The sequence below is a fragment of the Meriones unguiculatus genome, chromosome 16 (genome assembly GCF_030254825.1).
Source record: "Meriones unguiculatus strain TT.TT164.6M chromosome 16, Bangor_MerUng_6.1, whole genome shotgun sequence".
In the NCBI taxonomy this organism is placed as follows: domain Eukaryota; kingdom Metazoa; phylum Chordata; class Mammalia; order Rodentia; family Muridae; genus Meriones; species Meriones unguiculatus.
In genome coordinates, this window is record NC_083363.1 from 46,056,333 (window position 1) to 46,075,900 (window position 19,568).

The 19,568-nt window shown below is 37.0% G+C and overlaps 1 protein-coding gene across 26 annotated transcripts in view; it reads right to left on the reverse strand.

Annotated features, from left to right (window-relative positions):
- Positions 1-19,568, reverse strand: part of Rims1 (regulating synaptic membrane exocytosis 1) — a 479,343-nt gene that overhangs the window by 209,792 nt on the left and 249,983 nt on the right. For all 26 annotated transcript variants that reach the window (XM_060369758.1, XM_060369788.1, XM_060369787.1 and 23 more), the window contains one exon: positions 444-781. In XM_060369758.1, the coding sequence (XP_060225741.1) occupies positions 444-781 (338 nt within the window). The remainder of the gene's footprint in view (positions 1-443; positions 782-19,568) is intronic.

Here is a 19,568-nt window from a genome sequence, read left to right on the forward strand (position 1 = left end):
TCTCATTGTTTTTGGAGGGCAGATTGAAAGAAATGAACTCAGACAAGGAGTCTCTGATGTGTTCCCACCGTGCCTTTCAATAGGTCAGGTTCTGCATCAGAGTTTCGAAGAACACACTTCTTAGTAAAGTGCGCATTCTATAAAGTGTTTCCAGGAGCTTTTCTCATCTCAAAGTTAAAAGTTTGTAACGCGAACGATTGCCTTAACTTTCACTGGCATCTACGCAGGATATGAAAGACAGGCTTCCCAACACAGCTCTCTTATTATATGACATATTTTAGAAGCTGACAAAAAAAAATATCTCAGGCTTGTAGCTGCCTTGAATATGGTCCCTAGGAAGTAGTACTTCCACACCCTCCTCCAAACAGATGTTGGGCTCTTGATAACACGAGTGCTTTCCAGCAAGCCCTCAGCTTTTGTTTACAGTGTTATTGAATCATTACCTTTCCCTTGGTGGCTCGCTTCTCGACCTTGATGCCTGCTTCTGTTCAGGTCCCAAGGCTGGCTGTGAGGGCTCAGTCCCTTTGCTCCTGTCCAGGGGTGCACCAGAGGAAGCAGTATCCTGGGAAGAGGCAGCTGCTGTACTCAAGGGCGTCTGAGACCTTGACCGTTCTTGGAGCCTTGCTCTCTTTTCTCTTGGCACTTCGGAGCCAGCACCTGTAGCTGTGTCACTCAGAGTCCCATCTTGACTGGGCTGCTGAGGGCCACTTCCAAAGAACCACGCTCCGGATTTCGTTAAGATTTCTTGTTGCTTTCGACATAAATTGCATACCCACATAACCTATTTGGAGAAGAGAAAGAGCAATATAAACATACTCCATTATTTAGAAATACTTTACTTTTAACATATGAAAATTTATTATGCAAAAGAATATCTTTATATGTACATTTGTAATTTTCTTATGAAAAAATTTTTTTACACAATTCACAGTTGAAGATGTCAGTGCCTGAGCTCAAGGAGTGCCTCTGAACGAGAAGAGTAGAATATTTTTCTCACTTATCTTTAATTTAATGATTCTGAATTTCATTTTGCAATGTCTGTCATATTTTGTCTAATTAACTCTGAAGTCTCATTAAAACATTTGTTAGCATACATGCTCAAGGTGAGACAAATAATTGATCAGAAATTATTGTAAAGAGCTCTAGAATCAATATTTCTGTGCATCAACTTCAGCATCTCAAAGGACTGTATAATGTCTGCCTACACTGCAACATCTATTATTAAAGTCATTCATGAAAGTTATTCACATAGAAAAAAGTCCAGAGCAAAAGAAAAGGCCAACTTGTGTATTTCTTCTGTTTTCTTAGCAACTGATTAATCTCAAGCTTTCATTATTGTATGATATACATGGCATAAATTTTCATACACATATTTACTAGAACAAGGCATTGGAGGCTGGATTTATTAATATATGACAACAAAATGTAAGATTTTTTAAGAAAAAAATTTTAGAAGATTTAGTAGCATACCTATTGATAAATAATGAAATATCAATAATGATAAACATAATTTACTGCTCTTAATGACATTTAAAATTAATAACAGGAACCAATCCTAATTAAAAATAATAAAGAATAAGAGCAATGACTAGCACTAAAAACAAAGATAGATGATGGTATACCCAGGAGCCATCTTTCTGAATACGTGCCATAAAACTAGGTGAACAATTCATTGTATAAGCGTGTACCAGAACAGAATACACGGTAATTTCAATTTAAAACAGAAGCCAAGTAAGACTGTATATGGCAACCTGTAGCCTCTACAAAGTCACTCAGAAGTCCTGATTCTACAAAGAAATTAAGAGCAACATAAAAAGGGACACAACCCAGAACCAGTACTCCCATGACAATTTCCGACGCCCTCAACCTCACTTTCAGGATGTAGGAGGGATGTGGTTGCTCTTATTGTTGCCTTAACTGAAAAGACACCAATAAGACCTGAAATCACGCAGTTCAAGAAAACTGATAAGAAAATTTTCTCACTTCACATCAACTAAGTAAATTCTAGGTGAGATTATCCTAGACTTGTAATAAGCAATTCATTGCCAATCATTAAGAATGGGCCTTTTTTTTTTTTAAAGAAAATAAAACGTCTCAAAGCCATGTTGACAGACAAATATGCACCAGTGGCAAAACAAAGAAAGAACTTCACTCCAGCGGAGCTCCTGAAACAACTTTAATTGAGGTTACTTACAGGAGGTGGGTGAAGGGTTACTGAAAGGAACATGAGCAACTAACTTATGGGCAACTACAACACTGAAGAAAAGATCTGCCCGTAAATGTTGCCTGTACCTAGAAATCCTTGCAGGTAGGGCAGGGTCTAGTGAGCTCACTCATACCATCCATAAAATATCTATCAGTCTTTGGGGTGATGGAAGGGCCTCCTGACCCATTCTTTTCCATGACAAAGGGGCACAACCTTGTGCAGATCTCCCCCAGAAAATCACATCTGCTGACAGCTCAAGAAGGCCAAGGCCACACCATGCCCAGAATATCGTGTGCCGCGACATTCTTACACTTACTTGTAATGGTACTACTGAGGTAATTCACCACAATGAGGTCTGGAAATATTATGTTAATACAAGTATTTTGCTTATAAAAATCTGGTTGAATTATTTATTGTAATCAAAAATATGTTTGTGGACTTAAAATATGTGTTTTTATATTTTTACTATTTACTTTAATTTGGTACTTAAAAGTATCACTTTAGCATTTTGAAGATCTGAACAAAAGTTGATGAATTTTCCTTATATTGTGGAATTCTTTACACATCTACCTTTCTTTCTGTGAAGGATACAGTGAAGTGGAAATTGGGGATAAACTATCAAGTCAACATTTCACTATATTGAAAAAATTAATCACATAGTAGGAAATTAATGGACTATTAATAGATAGAAACGAATCATTTCTTCTTGGTTTTCTTTCACTGGGAAAGGGGCTGTATTTTCCAAATCTGTTGCTCTTTCACTGTTCCATTTCCATAGTTTTATTTTCTCCATTTGGAAATGTTTAAACAATATGGGTAAATTATGATGGAAATATAATTTAGAATGTTTCTTTTTAATGAAAAGGACACTTTCAATTTCACTTACTCACCAAGAGTATTTTGGTTTAATTTTATATGCAATTTAAAATACATGAAATTCTAATGTAATTGTATATATTTTTATTATTAATGCAACATAAGTATGTTCATGTGATTCTAAATGATTCTACAACATTTAATACTTATTAAATAGAAAGGAGGTACATCATTTGACTTCCCAATAACTCCTTATATTTTCTCACATGAAGCAGAATTCTACAGTAAAAACTTTTGAACAAATCCTTTTTAAACTTAAGGCCAGTTTTTAACCAATTATCTGGTGAAACGTAATACACGTTAAAGGTTTTCTTACTACAAATACTACACAGTGATAGTTTTGTTTTAAATTTTTGCAAATGTACTTTCCAAAAGTGGTGCGCAGAATTTCTAGCTTTAGAATTTCAGCATTTTAGTTATACCCACTATTTAGAATCCTACAAATATTCCTAGTTTAAAACAACATAGTGAAATTCTATTTGAATAATAGTAAATAAAGTCACAGAGCCATGCACCACAAGAAGAAACCTGAAGTAAGGTGTTGCTTGCAGGTAAATGGTGAGATCTAGAAAAGCTCATCCTGAGTGAGTTATCCCAGAAGCAGAAAGATGCACACGTATATACTCACTCATATAGACATATAATATAGGATAAACCTACTAAAATCTGTACACCTAAAGAAACTAATCAAGAGGGAGGACTCTTGCTGAAAGGCTCAATTCCTATCCCAAAAGGCAAAGAGGCTGGACATCAGAAGAAGAAGAAAAGAGGGAACAAGTCAGGAGCCTGAAACAGAGGACCTCTGAAAAGCTCTGCCTTGCAGACTATCAATGTAGATGCTGAGATTTATGGGCAACCTTTGGGCAGAGTGCAGGGAATCTTATGAAAGAAGTGGGAAACAGTAAGATCTGGAGAGGACAGGAACTCCATAAGGAGAGCAACAGAACCAAAAACTCTGAGCACAGGGGTCTTTCCTGAGACTGATACTCCAACCAAGGACTATGCATGGAGATAACCTAAGACCCATGCACAGATGTAGCCCATGGCAGTTCAGTATCCAAGTGGGTTCCATTGTGATAGGACTGTCTCTGACATGAACTGATTGGCCTGCTCTTTAATTACCTTCCCCTGAGGGGGAAGCAGCATTACCAGGCCACAGAAGAAGACAATGCAATCCTAATTGACTAGAATCAGAAGGAAGGAAAAGAAGTCCTCCTCTATCAGTGGACTTGGGGAGGGGCGTGCATGCAGAGGGTGGAGGAAGGGAGGGATTGGGATGGGAGGAGGGAAGGAACCACAAGGGGGATACAAAGTGAATAAAGTGTAATTAATAAAGAAAAAAAAAAGAGTTACTCAGTAAACAGAAAAGCCTGGTGAGCTGAAAGGGTTTTTTTTTTTTTAGCAAGAATAGAGCTTGAGACAACAGTGTGATGCAGCCATGATCATTCAGGCCTTTACAGCCATTGAAGCAAGACATTCTCCCCAAGCATGGTTGGATACCATAAAAAGCTAAAATGGTACGCTCAGGATGCGAGGCTAAGCACTGCACTCAGGGTCAGCCGCTTTGGACCCAGAGAAGAGCATGTCTGATTGCATGCGGGTTGATGCCCCAGGTCCCGCCTCTGAGAAAAAGGTATCGGACGGGTCCGATGCTCTTTGGGTGGATGACACCTAAATGAACATCTGTACAAAGTCCCAATTTATTTCTAATATCAGAGATCAGACCTCTACTCTTGCCTGATGCGTCTAAAACAAAAAGGGGGAACTGTAGAGAGCTGCAGAATGCTATGCCTTAAAGATGGAGCTGGTTTCCGCCCTCCACCTTCCCGATGGTGAGTGCTCTCTGTCACGAACAACTCCACATTTGGCTAAGGCCGAGGATCTGGCTTGCTTCCATGTATGTGGACCTATCTGCATTGCCCCCGTGGCACGCCTGGGTTGGATACCCAGAGGCTATTTAAGCTGTGGGCTGGCTTTCCCCGGGGTCCGAGGATTGTTCAATGTTCCTGAATAAACTGCATTGAAAAAAAAAAAAAGAATAGAGCTTGAGGCTGGAGAGATGTCTCAGGAGTTGAAAGCACTGACTGCTCTTCTGGAGGATGAAGTTTGGTCTCCAGCTCCACAGGGCAGCCCAGAACCACCCTAACTCCAGTTCCGGGGCATCCATATACTCAGAGACCATATCCTAGTTTCTAAGGGTGCTTTATCCACATGGTATATAGAAATATATGCAGGCAGAACGCTTACACACATTAAAAAAAGGAATTCTTCAAAATGAAAAGTCAATTTTAGAACACAGTGATGTCTAGGTTTGAAAGGGCAGCTGCTATGGCCGGACCAAGGTAAGATGTAAAATCAAAGCAGGACAATGCCCAGTCTGTTCCTCTCTGTGTCTAAAATTCTTTTGTACCTTAGCTTTTATTGTACAGGCTCACCTTTAGTTTCATCCACTACACAGATAGCTGTTTTGTGTTTTTTTTTTTTCCTTGATCTATCATCACTGATTTGGATGTTTGACAGGAATAGAAATTTTTACTAATGATTTCTATGATGTTCACTGTCTCCACGAGACTGATAATTAGTTGTCATGGTTATTTCAATAGTTTCACATTGAAATTAGTTTTAAAGTCACGGGGGCAGGATAAGAGACAATTACTTTACTCCACAGAGGTATAAACTTGTATCTGTACCTGCCAATTATATCACACTAATTATCTTACATTAAAAAGATTCAAAGTCTATATCATTTTAATTCTGTTTTAAACAGACCACCTATTGCTATGTCTGCAAATGTCATAAATGTGGTTCTGCTCATGTTTGTATCAACGTCTAAAATTTACATTATCCTGAATCTATGTTGATCAGATAAATTAAGAGGCAACAATAGCATCATGAATGACGAAGGAAGCAGGCCCCAGGGTATGCCTGGACCATCTCCCAATCTCCTCACTAAACTTCCTAGGACAGACTGGATCACTCTGTGTTTCAGCTTCCTCACTTGTAAAAATATGGATAACCATGATAAAAATGGTTTTCCAAGGCTGGTGAAATGGCACAATGGCTGAAGGTGCTTGCCGCCAAGCCCAATGACCCGAGTTAGATCATCCAGTACCACGAGGCAAAAAGAATTCGGCAAGTTGTCCTCTGACCACCACAGCTACCCAACTCCATTAAACTAGCACGTACCCACCTAAACACACATGGTCAGTAAATAAGTGAATAGATAAATAGATAAGGTGTTCTCTTCTTCAGCCTCTGTGAAAAATGAAATAAAACATGCAGCTGGCATGAAACACAGTGACTTTTATGTTATTTAGAATGTGGACATGTGCCACAGATTTATCTTCAAATTTTTGCACTCTGGAATGCTCCGTGCTCTGCTCATCAGTAAATAATTTTTGTGTATCAGTTAAATGTTAGGCCTTATTACCGGCACTGGATATACAGTCGTGAACATGGACAAAATCCTTGCTGAGGACTTATGTTCCATTAAAAGAAGACAGGGAGAACCAAAACAATTGTAAAGCAATCAGCAGAGGAAAACCCAAGTGCAGGTGAATAGAGAAAGGGCAAAGGGCAAAGGGCATTCGGTGAGGTGGGGGTGGTTGATCAGAGAACGCTGATCGGTAATACTAAACTACGTTTATAATGGGGGGAAGAGCTCAGGCTACAAACACAGCCAGGGAACTAACTACCGTGGGAAGAATTTGCAAGAAGCGCTGAGACAGGACAAGCAACTGGGTCTTGTGGCAAAAAGGCAGTTTCAAACTGAGGGAATCTTAGTGCAACAGACCTTTGCTTTACTGAAGGAAATAATGAGGAGCCTTAGAGCAGAGCAGTGGTTTGATAGACCTCAGAATTCACCAGGGTTCCTCTGCTTGCATGGGGTGAGAATCAAATGGAAGGAATCAAATGTGAGGTCCTTGTGAACTGAATTTTTCAGTGCTAATTTTTTTTTGGCTTGTCTTTGACCAATATGCTTTTCCAACCTTTTGAGTTATTTGTTTATATATCATTTTGTAGAAGGCATACAATTTTTTAACTTTTCTGTTTACTTTTAAAAATTATTCTCTCATATACTCAGATCGCAGTTCCCAGTCTCTCCACTCTTCCCAGTCTTTCCCTTCACCCATCCCCTCCCCCAGATCCACCCATCCCTCCTTTCCCTTCAGAAAAGGGCAGGCCTCCTAGGGATATCAACCAAATATGGCTATCAAGTTACAATAAGACTAGACACAACCCCTCCTATGAAGGTTGGACTCGGTGACCCAGCAGGAGAAAAAAGGTCTCAAAAGCAGACAAGAGAGTCAGAGATAGCCCCTGTTCCCACTGTTAGTAGTCTCAGAAAAACACCAGTGGATGAAACTACAAAAAATCACCAATGTCCACCCCATTTGTCTTTCTAAGTAAGGATTGATCATCTTAACCTGGAACCTCCTTCTTTAATGCTTTCTAAAATGCAAAGGCAATTTTGTCTTCTTACATTACCTCTTCACATATCCCTAACTAAAATCTTCACTAACTCGTATAAGGGATGTTACCCAGGGATTAATGCTTGCACACTTAATTTTATACCCCAAAAAGATCCATGAGAAATGTAAACAGTCTACTTTTCACAACTCCTTAAAAATAAATGTATTATAGAGCATTTATATAATAGATGAATATTTGATTAACAAATAATACCCACACCTACTACGTAATCATAATTTCAGCTTTGTAAAAACAAACAAAATAGAAATTAAATAAGGAAAAAAATGATTAAGCTTTTAATAGTATTTGCTGCTCAAACAGATTACTTTTCAGTATAAACCAATGTCTTAAAATCATTATCTCCTTCTTAATCAGCATGTAAAATACACGAGTATATCCCATTTGATTCCAAAAATGGCTATTTGAACAACAGAAACTGCGGTCTCAAAATGTATAATGTAGACATAATTATGCTTTCCACAAAATGGATTCTTGTCCTATATTATCTGTCTCATCCACACAACAATCCAAGCCATTATGATGGATTGTAGCTTACTTAGTCTTTAACTATTCATCAGGTCTTCTTTTTTATTTTTTAATAATTTTTATTTTTTATATTAGTCACACGTTATTTATTTGTATCCCAGCCATAGCCCCGTCCCTCATTCCCTCCCATTCCCATCCTCCCTCCCTCATCTCCTCCCTAACCCTCTCTAAGTCCTCTTGTAGGGGAGATCCTCCTCCTCCATCTGATCCTAGTTTATCAGGTCTCATCAGGACTGGCTGTAATGTCCTCCTCTGTGGCCTAACAAGGCTGCTCCTCCCTCGGGGCAGGGGGGAGGTATCAAAGAGCCAGCCACTGAGTTCATGTCAGAGACAGTCCCTGTTCTCCTTAATAGGGAAACCCCCTTGAATGCTGAACTGTCATGGGCTATGTCTGAGCAGGGGTTCTAGGTTATCTCCATGCATGGTCCTTGGTTGGAGAGTCAGTTTCAAAAAAGACCCCTGTGCCCAGATGTCATCCGGTCTTCTTAATTGTGACTCCTAAATACCATGACTCTCCTACACATCTCTACTGACAAAGCAGAAAAGAAAATCATCTTTTCCAACGAGATTTCTGAAAACAGTTTCTTAGTTGAGTATTTAGCATGTCATTGTTGATTCAATAAATCCTGAATACCATTGCTAGATCTTGCAAACTTGAAATCAGCTCCTCCCCCACATCCCACAATGATACTGGGGAATTGAACCTAGGGCCTCACATGTACTCCACAGTATGACGCTAATGAGATACAACCCAGCCCTTAAACTTGCTTTCTTGCTTAAACATGCATTTACAAATCTACAATAGTTCTTGCCAGTTCTTCCAACCTAATATGTTTCCATAATGGACATGCACACACACACACACACACACACACACACATACACACACACGCACACACGCACACACACCACACATAATTTAGTTTTCTGAATCTCATGCCAGGTGAAGAAAATTTTTTTATCTATAGGACTCTTACTTTCAGCTTATTTCCAACATAATTATATGTACTTTGCGATTATTTAATTTTTTTGTATCTGGTGCAATACTTCATGTATGCATTGATGCTGTAAAACTTCCACATGAAAGTAGGCTTCTCAAAGACCTTCTCCTTTCTGTTTTCCCAGACCCAATCCCTCAGTCTCCTCCCTAGCACTCGACTGTGCCTTTTTTGGGGGACTCTTTTCCTCTTGCTGGGTTGCTATGTCCAACTTTGATACGATAGTCTTTTCTTTACCCTATTATATTTTATTTTGTCATGCTTGGTTGTCGTCATTCATAATAAGCCTGTTCTTTGCTAATGAGAGACAGAAAGGGGGTAGATCTGGAAGAGAACGGGGGTGAGAAAAAACTGGGAGAAGTAGAGGGAGGAGAAACTATAACCAGAATGTAATGTATTAGAAAATAATCTATTTTTAATTCAAAAAGTTCATATGCATTTTATCCCAATAGAAATTCATTACAAAGAAAAATTAATAACAGTATTGGCTATATTTTTAGAATTATATTCTTAAAGCTTTATTACATTTTTGCTACTTTTAATGAAATTTATTTCTAATGTCAAAAAAGTATAATTTTTTTATATTTGTTTTCAACTAGAGATATCAGAAAGTAAAGGAAACTACATAACTGAGAATTTTCAAAACACAAGCAAAATGTTGCCTATAAAATGTCATATGAATTTTATTTTGACTAATTCGTTATAATATTTACTAAACTAATAAATATCATGCTTTGCAATACATGTAAGTATTAATTGCTAAAGCTAATTTTGTCATTTTTCTAACTTCCTCCTAGCAGCATCCTAGACTTGTAACTGAGCACACATGCAACTTTTGTACACTACACATGACCAAAATGCAACATTGTGCATGTGCAGGGCAAATGGAATAGATGAACAAGAATTCAGGGTCCATGTTCAAGTCACACAGAAGACTCACACATGTAAGCCGTGCAAAATGATTAGAGAACAACAAAACAGCCTCACTTAGGAAAGGCAGCAATCCAATCACATTTAAATGTGTCCAGGTCAAAACATTTGCTGGAGTAATTAAAATACATTTTGATGTGAATCATAACAAATATAGTGTGCTGAAAGTGTTAACAGGAGCTTGAAGCTCTTAGTGAGTAGAGATTTAAACACTCTTTTAGAAGTGGAAGAGTTTGTGCTTCCTATTTTTTCTTAAATAGAATGTTCCTTTAATATTGATTTCATTTACTTTTAAGCATTTTCTAGGAAACGTTGCAAAAGAAAAAATTACAGATAACACTGATATGAAAATTCAATACATATAAAAAGAATAATAAGGATAAGAGTGGAAATTGACAGTTACTTATAAATCAATATAACTAAGAAAAATCAGTGAAAAGAGAATGCTCTCTTTGCAGAGATTACCAAAACTGATGTAAATATTTCTTGATCAGGAAATAAAATTATCAAAAAATGTGGCACTGCTACAGAATTAAAGTTTATTAAAAGCATAAAACAGAAAAAAATTAAAGGAAACTTTTACCATCAGATTCAAGAGCTATATGAAACAGAAATTTCACAAAATTAAAATCTCAAGTACTGACATCAGAAGTAAAGTAACTGAATGGTTCTACATTGACTAATGATGTTGAGCCCATATTGAAAGGCTTACCTTACAATAAAAATTCCAACACCATATTATTTTTTACAGGAAACTTTCATAAAATACATTTAAAAAATAAATGTAACTGATAAAACATGATTTTTTGATTACACAAAAAAGAAAGAGGGATTTTTTTTCTATTGCTGAACTCTTTTTATTTGGTTAAGTTAATTCTAAGACCAAAATCGTGATATAAGAAAAAGTGTACAAAATTAAATTAAGGACTCTTTTTAAAAATCGATTCAGCACTGTAGAACTACATAAAATCATTATTCCACCATAGCGAAGTGAGATTAATTGTTGGGCACATTATTAAATATCAAACACTATATGAGATTCAGAGACATATAATATTTAGCAAACATGTATGAAAAACTATTTGATAAAATCAAACACCTTTTAGTGATAAAAGCACTCCAGAAAACAGAAAAGTCAACATCCTGCAAACATTTTCTAAATATGACATAAGGTGCTTTCAACAACTACTTCTGACAGAACAGTTAACCCAAGATTAGGAACAATGGAAGAATGCACTGTCTTAGCATGTCACGAGCCATTTTAGTAGTTACTGTAATAAATAAATACAGTTACTGTGGGATCCTGGTGGGTTGGACACACTTCAGTGAGAGCCACACATCCAAGAGTACAGAGCCAGAAAAACTCTGCTTTATGATTTTATTTATTTATTTTAATAACAAGAGGATATAAAGTTGAGTGAGTAGAGAATTGGAGATGGATCTGGGAGGAGTTGGGCAAAGTGATAAATATAATAAAAATATTTTGTACAAAATCTCAATGCACTAATACAAGTGAGGGGGAAAAGATCATTTGGAGCTTAATTTTTAACAATAAAAATTTGGATAGAAACATTAAGGAGTTTCTGTCTTGTGTATAAAAAATTCTAAAAAATTTACAGAACACTATTGCAACTATTAAATGATTTTATGTATAAGTAAGATTCTAACTCAACATAAAATCCCAATTTTAATTCCGTTCACTGATAACATATATAAAGGATTAATTTGCCATACAATTTATGTAAACTTGGAAATGCTAATAGTTCTAATAATTCAATATAATTATAAAATATTGCTAAGAAAAGTACATAAAGATTGTGGTGGAGGAACTGTGTCATTCCTAAACCCCTGCTGCATGGAGGAATTGGCCTAGTAGTTAGTTTAAAAGTTGTTTTAGACAAAAATCTCTTAAAAATAACATTAATTTCAGGGCTTTCTCTCTTTCTTTCTCACTCATCTTCAAGCACAGAATAATAAGGCCATGTGGGAACAGTGGGATGATGGCCAACTACAAAATAGGAAGAGATGCTTCTCCATAAACCAACCTGCTGGAACCTAGAAATTGGGTTTTCCAATCTTGAACATTATAAATATAGATATATAAACTATATATAAGGGAAAAGAAGTCATGAAGTACAAAACAGAGAAAATCCTATGAAATATATGATAAATGATTAAAAGGTTTAAGGTGTATTACTGGAATCCTTGAAAGAACAACAGAGTATGAAATGGAGCAGTATCCAAGGGTATAGGTTTTCAGAACCATTCGCTAGGAACTCAGTAGGTTATGCCAGCACAGCTCATATGCTGAAGCTCTAATCTCCACTATGAAGGTATTGTGAGTTGGGGCTCTTAGGGGCAAATGGGTTAAATAAGTCATGTGGATGAAACTCTAACAGTATGACTAAAAGGAATCCAGAGTTTTCTCTCTCTCTCTCTGTGTCTGTCTCTGTCTCTCTCTTTGTCTCTTTGGCATCCTGAAAAACCAGGACGCCTTCTCTCTTCCAACACTAAGTTGGCTCTCACACCGACTCTGGAACTTTAGCCTCCAGTACTTTCAGAAATTACTATTTGTTATTAAAGACACCTAGTCTATGATGTTTTGTTACAACAGCCTAAATTAAGACACCAACCAAAGAAACTATGCCACCAATCTAATAATTGTTGCAAACTTTAAAATCCAAACCCAAACAAACCAAAGCAAATAAAAAATACCCTGGTATATTCTAAAAATACCACAAAACTAAGGACAGACTTCAAAATTACAGAGAAAAAAAAAACATCCTTCCCAAGGGTTTATAGGGATGTGGACAACAGACTACTTGACAAACAAACAAACAACAACAACAACAACAACAAACAGCTGAGAAAAGAGTTGAGCTATACTTTGGTGATAAAGGAAAATGAACATCAGTGGAAAATATCCCTTAAACACAAAGTTATGTTAATTCAACCAAAGAGTGAATGACACAAGCAAAACCATAGACAGGGAAGTACTAAAGAGCTTTTAAGAAGAAAGAAAAAGACCAAACAGATACTACAAAAAGAAACCACAGTAAGAATCGGTAAGTCGAAATGAATATTAATGATAAATAAAAATAAAGTATTTATCATAAAGAATAAATCACAGTACAATAAGAGGTTAGAGAATATAAATTGATGCACCATAGAGTTCTTATATCTTCCAGGAAGTAGTAAATATATTCGTACATTAAACATTAATCATATAAGAATTTATGAATAACAAAAGAATAGCAAAAGAATGTATTATTGACATGCTAATGGAGACATGGGATGATAAAATAATCATTTCAAAAGAAAGTAATAAAAAAGCTCAAAATATAAAGTACGATAGTAAATTTAAACACAAACAGTGCCACTTCACAAGATGCAAGCAAGTGAAATGTCCAATTATTGAAAAGTCACACTGGATCTTAAAAATTAATTTGTAACTTATACAAAAAAACCACACAACATGTGCATATTGATGGGATATGATGTTGCTATTTTCTTAAATGTATATGTTACATAAACTTGATACCCGATAAAGCATACCCATCTCTTCATTTATCATTTCTTCACGGTCAAACAAAACTGCATTCTTCTAGCTTTTTGAAGGTAGAGTAACCGTTGTCTATACTTACATTCCTATAGAAGAGTGCACAAGAACTGATCCTTATCTATCAATCAACCCTTCTCCAGCCTTCCTCTCTCTGGCTCTGGGTAGCCTGTACTTACCTCCATCTTAATTCCTATGAACTGGGAATTTTAGGATTCCACATATTAGTGAGACAATATCATATTTATCTTTCTCTGTCTGGCTTATATCACTTAACTTAATGACTTCTGGCTCCAATCAAGTTGTTAAAAATGACAGAATGTCATCATTTTATAGATGAAAATGTTTCTCATATAACACATCGCTTGCAGGAGTTCATATGGGATGGACACTATGGCCATTCTCATTAGTTGACTATTGACAATGCCACAGCTGTGAAAGTGGCAATGCAGATATCTTCACCAAGGCCATTCTTTTTCCTTTGAATATGTTCCCAGTTCCAGGACTGGTGACTAGTGTTCTTTACATTAGTTATACTAATTTACAGTTCTATTTGTAATCTAAAAGGGTTCCCCTTGTCTATAATCTCATCAGCATGTTCTAATGCTTTCTGGTTAAAAAGCTATTGTGACTATGAGTCTCAGTATCTCCTTCAATATGCTGATGGGTAGAGTATTTCAGAGCTCCTATGTGGAAGGCCCCTGTTCTGTTCTTTGTCTTCTGCTACTTCTGATGTCTATTCTGTTTTCCCTTCTGAGTGAGGTTTCAGTCTCTTCCCTAGGGTCCTCCTTGTTGTTTAGCTTCTTTAGAACTATAGATTTCAGTATGTTTACCCTATGTTATATGTCTATTATCCATTTATAAGTGAGTACATATTATATGTGTCTTTCTGCTTCTGGGTTACCTCACTCAGGATGATGTTTTCAAGTTCCCACCATTTGCCTGCAAATTTCATTATTTCCTTATTTTTAATTGCTGATTAGTGTTCCATTGTGTAAATGTACCACAATTTCTGCATCCATTCTTCAGTTGAGGGACATCTAGGTTGTTTCCAGATTATGGTTATTATGAATAACGCTGCTATGAACATAGCCAAACTTTGGGCAGAGTTCAGGAAACTTGATGGAAGAAGAGAGAGAGAGAGAAAAAGACCTGGAGGGGAAAGGAACTCCACAAGGAGACCAACAAAGCCAAAAAACCTGGGTCCAGGAGGACCTGCAGAGACAAATACTCCAACCAAAGACCATGCATTGAGAGGACAAAGACTCCGTGCTCAGAGGAAGCCCACAGGCTGCTCAGTTTTCAAGACGGTTCCCTAGTAAGGGGAGCACAGGCTGTCTCTGACATGAACTCAGTGGCCAGCTCTTTGATCACCTCCCCTCAGGGGTGCAGCCTTGCCAGGTCACAGAGGAAGATGATGCAGCCAGCCCTGATGAGACCTGACAGGCCAGGGTCAGAAAGAAGTGGAGAAGGTCCTTTGCAATAGGTGGACTAGGGAAGGGGCATAGGGAAAGAAGAGTGGGGGTCGGACTAGGAGGAGATGAGGGAGGAGGCTACAGCCTGAATACAAAGTGAATAAATCATAATGAATGAATGAGTGAATGAATGAATGAATGAATGAATAAAATATTGTGTCTAGAGATGAGATAATATCTCATTGTGGTTGTGTTGTTATTCCATGTAACTGTTTCCCATTGGTAGTTCTTTGAGTTAAAGTCAACTTAGGTGTATTGGTATAGTCATTAGTTGTTTTTTTTTTTTTTTTTTTTTTTTTTTTTTTATAGCTGTTTCAAAATACCCAACACAAGCAACTTAAGGAGAGAAAGGTTTATTTCGCTCACAGTTCTAGAGTTCAGTACATCATGGTCTAGTCTTTGTGGAGGGAGGCTTGAGGCTGTTGATTATCAGATACCCAAGGAAGAAAGCAACAAGTGATGTATCTTGATGCTAAGCTAGCTTTCTCCTTTTTATTCATTCTGGGACTACCCCCAACATTTAGCGCTGGAATCACCACATCAATTAAACCAATCTAGAAACTTCCTCTCAGACGTAACTTAAAAGTTTCCCCCACTGTGATGGTTCTTTTTTTTTTTTTTTTTTTTTTTTCAATGCAGTTTATTCAGGAACATTGAACAATCCTCGGACCCCGGGGAAAGCCAGCCCACAGCTTAAATAGCCTCTGGGTAGCCAACCCAGGCGTGCCACGGGGGCAATGCAGATAGGTCCACATACATGGAAGCAAGCCAGATCCTCGGCCTTAGCCAAATGTGGAGTTGTTCGTGACAGAGAGCACTCACCATCGGGAAGGTGGAAGGCGGAAACCAGCTCCATCTTTAAGGCATAGCATTCCGCAGCTCTCTACAGTTCCCCCTTTTTGTTTTAGACGCATCAGGCAAGAGTAGAGGTCTGATCTCTGATATTAGAAATAAATTGGGACTTTGTACAGATGTTCATTTAGGTGTCATCCACCCAAAGAGCATCGGACCCGTCCGATACCTTTTTCTCAGAGGCGGGACCTGGGGCATCAACCCGCATGCAATCAGACATGCTCTTCTCTGGGTCCAAAGCGGCTGACCCTGAGTGCAGTGCTTAGCCTCGCATCCTGAGCGTATCATTTTAGCTTTTTATGGTATCCAACCATGCTTGGGGAGAATGTCCTGCTTCAATGGCTGTAAAGGCCTGAATGATCATGGCTGCATCACACTGTTGTGAGATTCTAATCTTGATGGTTCTAAGTCTCTAAAGTTGACGATCAAAATTAACTACCAGAATTGATAGTTTTAAATTCAGCTACTTGAGGCTTTTTTCCTTTGATGTTTTTCTGTTGTTTTTGGTATTACTTATATATTATGGAAATTACCTCTCATTGAATATTCTGCCACATTCTGTAGTTTGTTTCATTCTTTTTGGTTATTTTGCTTGAAAGGATATTTTTAGTCTGATGTAATCCCATTTGGCTATTTTTGCTTCTATAATTTGTGCTTTTAACATCATATGCAAAAAGCTATTTCTTATATTAATGTCAAGAAAATTTTCATTGTTTTGTTGTAATGATTCTAAGTCTTAGTGATTTATTTTTTATTATTTGGAGTTTATTTTTTTCTATGTGATATAAGGCTCCAGTTTTTTTTTTTTTCATTGTGAATAATCTTGTTTTCCTAACAGTACTTACTGAAAATAATAATTTCCTCATCATTCATTCTTGGCTATAAAGTTCATAGACTTATGCTTGCTTATTATTATTTATTATTATTATTATTATTAATTATCATTATGCATCAGTTACCTTTATCTTAATGTGATTTTGGCTCAGTGTTGCAGAATTTCAGGTCACAGCTATCTCACTTCACTGTAGTGAGCCTGATAAGAGGATGAAATATGATGGAAGATTATGGTGGAGAAAGTTGTTAATATTACATTAGGATGGAAGTAAGAGAAGAAACAGAAAAATTAAAAGTCCATAGACATATATACCTTTTCAGAGCACACCCAAAGCGAGACAGTTAGAACCTCCAATCACCCCGAATACTGGCGTGATAGATTATCGGGGGGACTTGTGATTCATGCCCAACTTCTTTAACTCATCAGCAGTATCATGAGCCAGCTTCCTATAAGCTCATGTCTCTCAATCAATTGGGCTCTTGCTCTTCAACTTTTCATATCAGGTGGCAGTCTATGTTTGTCTTCATATTAATATCTTGCTCCCTGAGCCCCATTTATGTTCCTATGTCTACTATGAGTGAAACCCAAGAACAGTTTCATTTCATCCCTGTGTAGATGATACCACCATGGCCTAACTGATGTTGATGATTTGTCTTTCCATTCATATTTTATATACTTTATACTTATACTTTATGTTTTCACAATCAATACTTTCATGCACAGGGCAATTTTCAATTGGTAGGGACACATGCTGATTCTTAGGGGGAACCAAAATTAACAACCAAGAAAAAAGAAAAAAGGAGGGGCAAGAGTATTTTCCTGTGTGTGTGTTTTTGTGTGTGTGTTTGTGTGTGTGGAGAGAGAGAGAGAGAGACAGAGAGAGAGGTAAAGAGAGAGAGAGAGAGAGAAAGAGAGAGAAAGGAAGACAAAGAGAGACAAGGAGGGTGAGAGTATGAATATTTCTAGGATTTAAGCATTTGCCAATCCCCCCAAAATTCATCACAAGGCAGAAGAGAGATCATGAAGCAATATAATCATTGGAATATTCAAGCTTATAATTCTCTGCCTTCTTTAGGTGAGATTTATGGTCTGAAAAGTATTTCCCCTCTATACGTTATGCCTAGAGAGAATGCAAGAAAATTCTACCTTCTTATGTGTTGTAAACATTTTTAAACCGCCCAAAATATTCTACAGTATTAAAACTTCTAAAAATAAATACATAAACCCAGACATCTTGTATGTTCATCAGTTTTTCCAAATAACACATTGAAAGAGATGCAATTGAATATTATGAGATTCTATTCACATTCCTCTGTAGCCAATCAAAATGATTGCCACATAAAGTTCACAATTTCTCATCAAATTCGGTATGTGTTTGTTTTTATCTATTCATCAGAAAATTCCAATTTCCTTCTATAACATTTTCACTTGGTACAACTACACAAAGCAAGTTTTGTTAGACCACAAGTATAATGTGGGTAGCTTTTAATGACTCATTATCTAGTATTATACTATAGTTTTTATTTCATTGTGCAATATGCCATGGTCATTTCATAAATTATTTACTCACTGCATTTCAGATGATGGATATTAGAAAGTGGAGCTGTAAACATTTAATTCATTTATTATTCCATTTTAAAACACATCTACTTCCTACAGAGAACTAATGTCCAAAATATATACAGCACTCAAGATACTAGATATAAAAAACATAATTCAATTAAAATAGGGTGCAGATCTAAAAACAATTCTAAATAGAGAAATCAAAAGTGACTCTGAGAAAAACCTTTAGAAATGTTCAACATCCTTATGCATATCAAAATAAGAATCAAAATGAATTTGAGATAGCTAAGACCAATACTTCGAGTGAAAGTTCATGCTGTTGTGGATGCAGAACAAAGGGAACACTCCTCCATTGCTGGTGGGAGTGCCACTGTGTACAGCCATTATGGAAAACTCATGTGGCTGTTCCTCAGGAATTTGAGAATTGATCTACCTCAAGACATAGCTAGAACACTCTTGGGCTCACGCTCAAAGGATGTTTCATGTTACCACAAGGACATATGTTCATTGCTCCTTTATTCATATAACCAGAAAGTAGAAACAGCCTAAATTTCTCTCATTCAAAGAATAGATTTAACAATAACTTGTGGTGCACTTTCTCAATGGAGTATTACTCAGCTGTTAAAAGCGATGACATCATAAAATTTGCAGGCAAATGGATGGGAAAAAACAATCACCCTGAGTGAGGTAACCCAGATATAGAAAGATAAATATGGTATGTATTCACTTCTTAAACCGTAAATAAATGTTAACCAAGCTACAGTCTGTAGTCCCAGAGAGGACAGGGATAGAGACACATGCCTCTCCCTAGGAGGGTAAATAGAATACGTTTTATGAGTGGCCAGGGGTCAGGAAAAAGAGAATCATCTGGGGAAGGAGAAAGGACTTCACGGTGAAGAAGAGAATGCAGAGAGCCAGCTAAAATTGAGGGGCACTTGAGGGATGCTATGGAAAGAGTATAGTGGAAATTTTCTAAAATATATGAGGCTATCATAATGGGGCTCTCCAAATTAAAAAAAAAATTCTCAAAATAATGGAGGAGATGGGGTTCCAAATGGACATGTCTTATTATCAAACAAAGCTTCCAGTCCTGGGACTGGGTTACCACAATTTAACTATTGGCTGAAGAGGTCCAATATAAATGCCCACACAACCCATGGTGTCGACAACACAATAGGTTGCTCATCACAAACTGACCAAAAGAGCCTGTGGCTGAAGACGACACCCACACACTTACTGAACGTGCAGTTGTCAG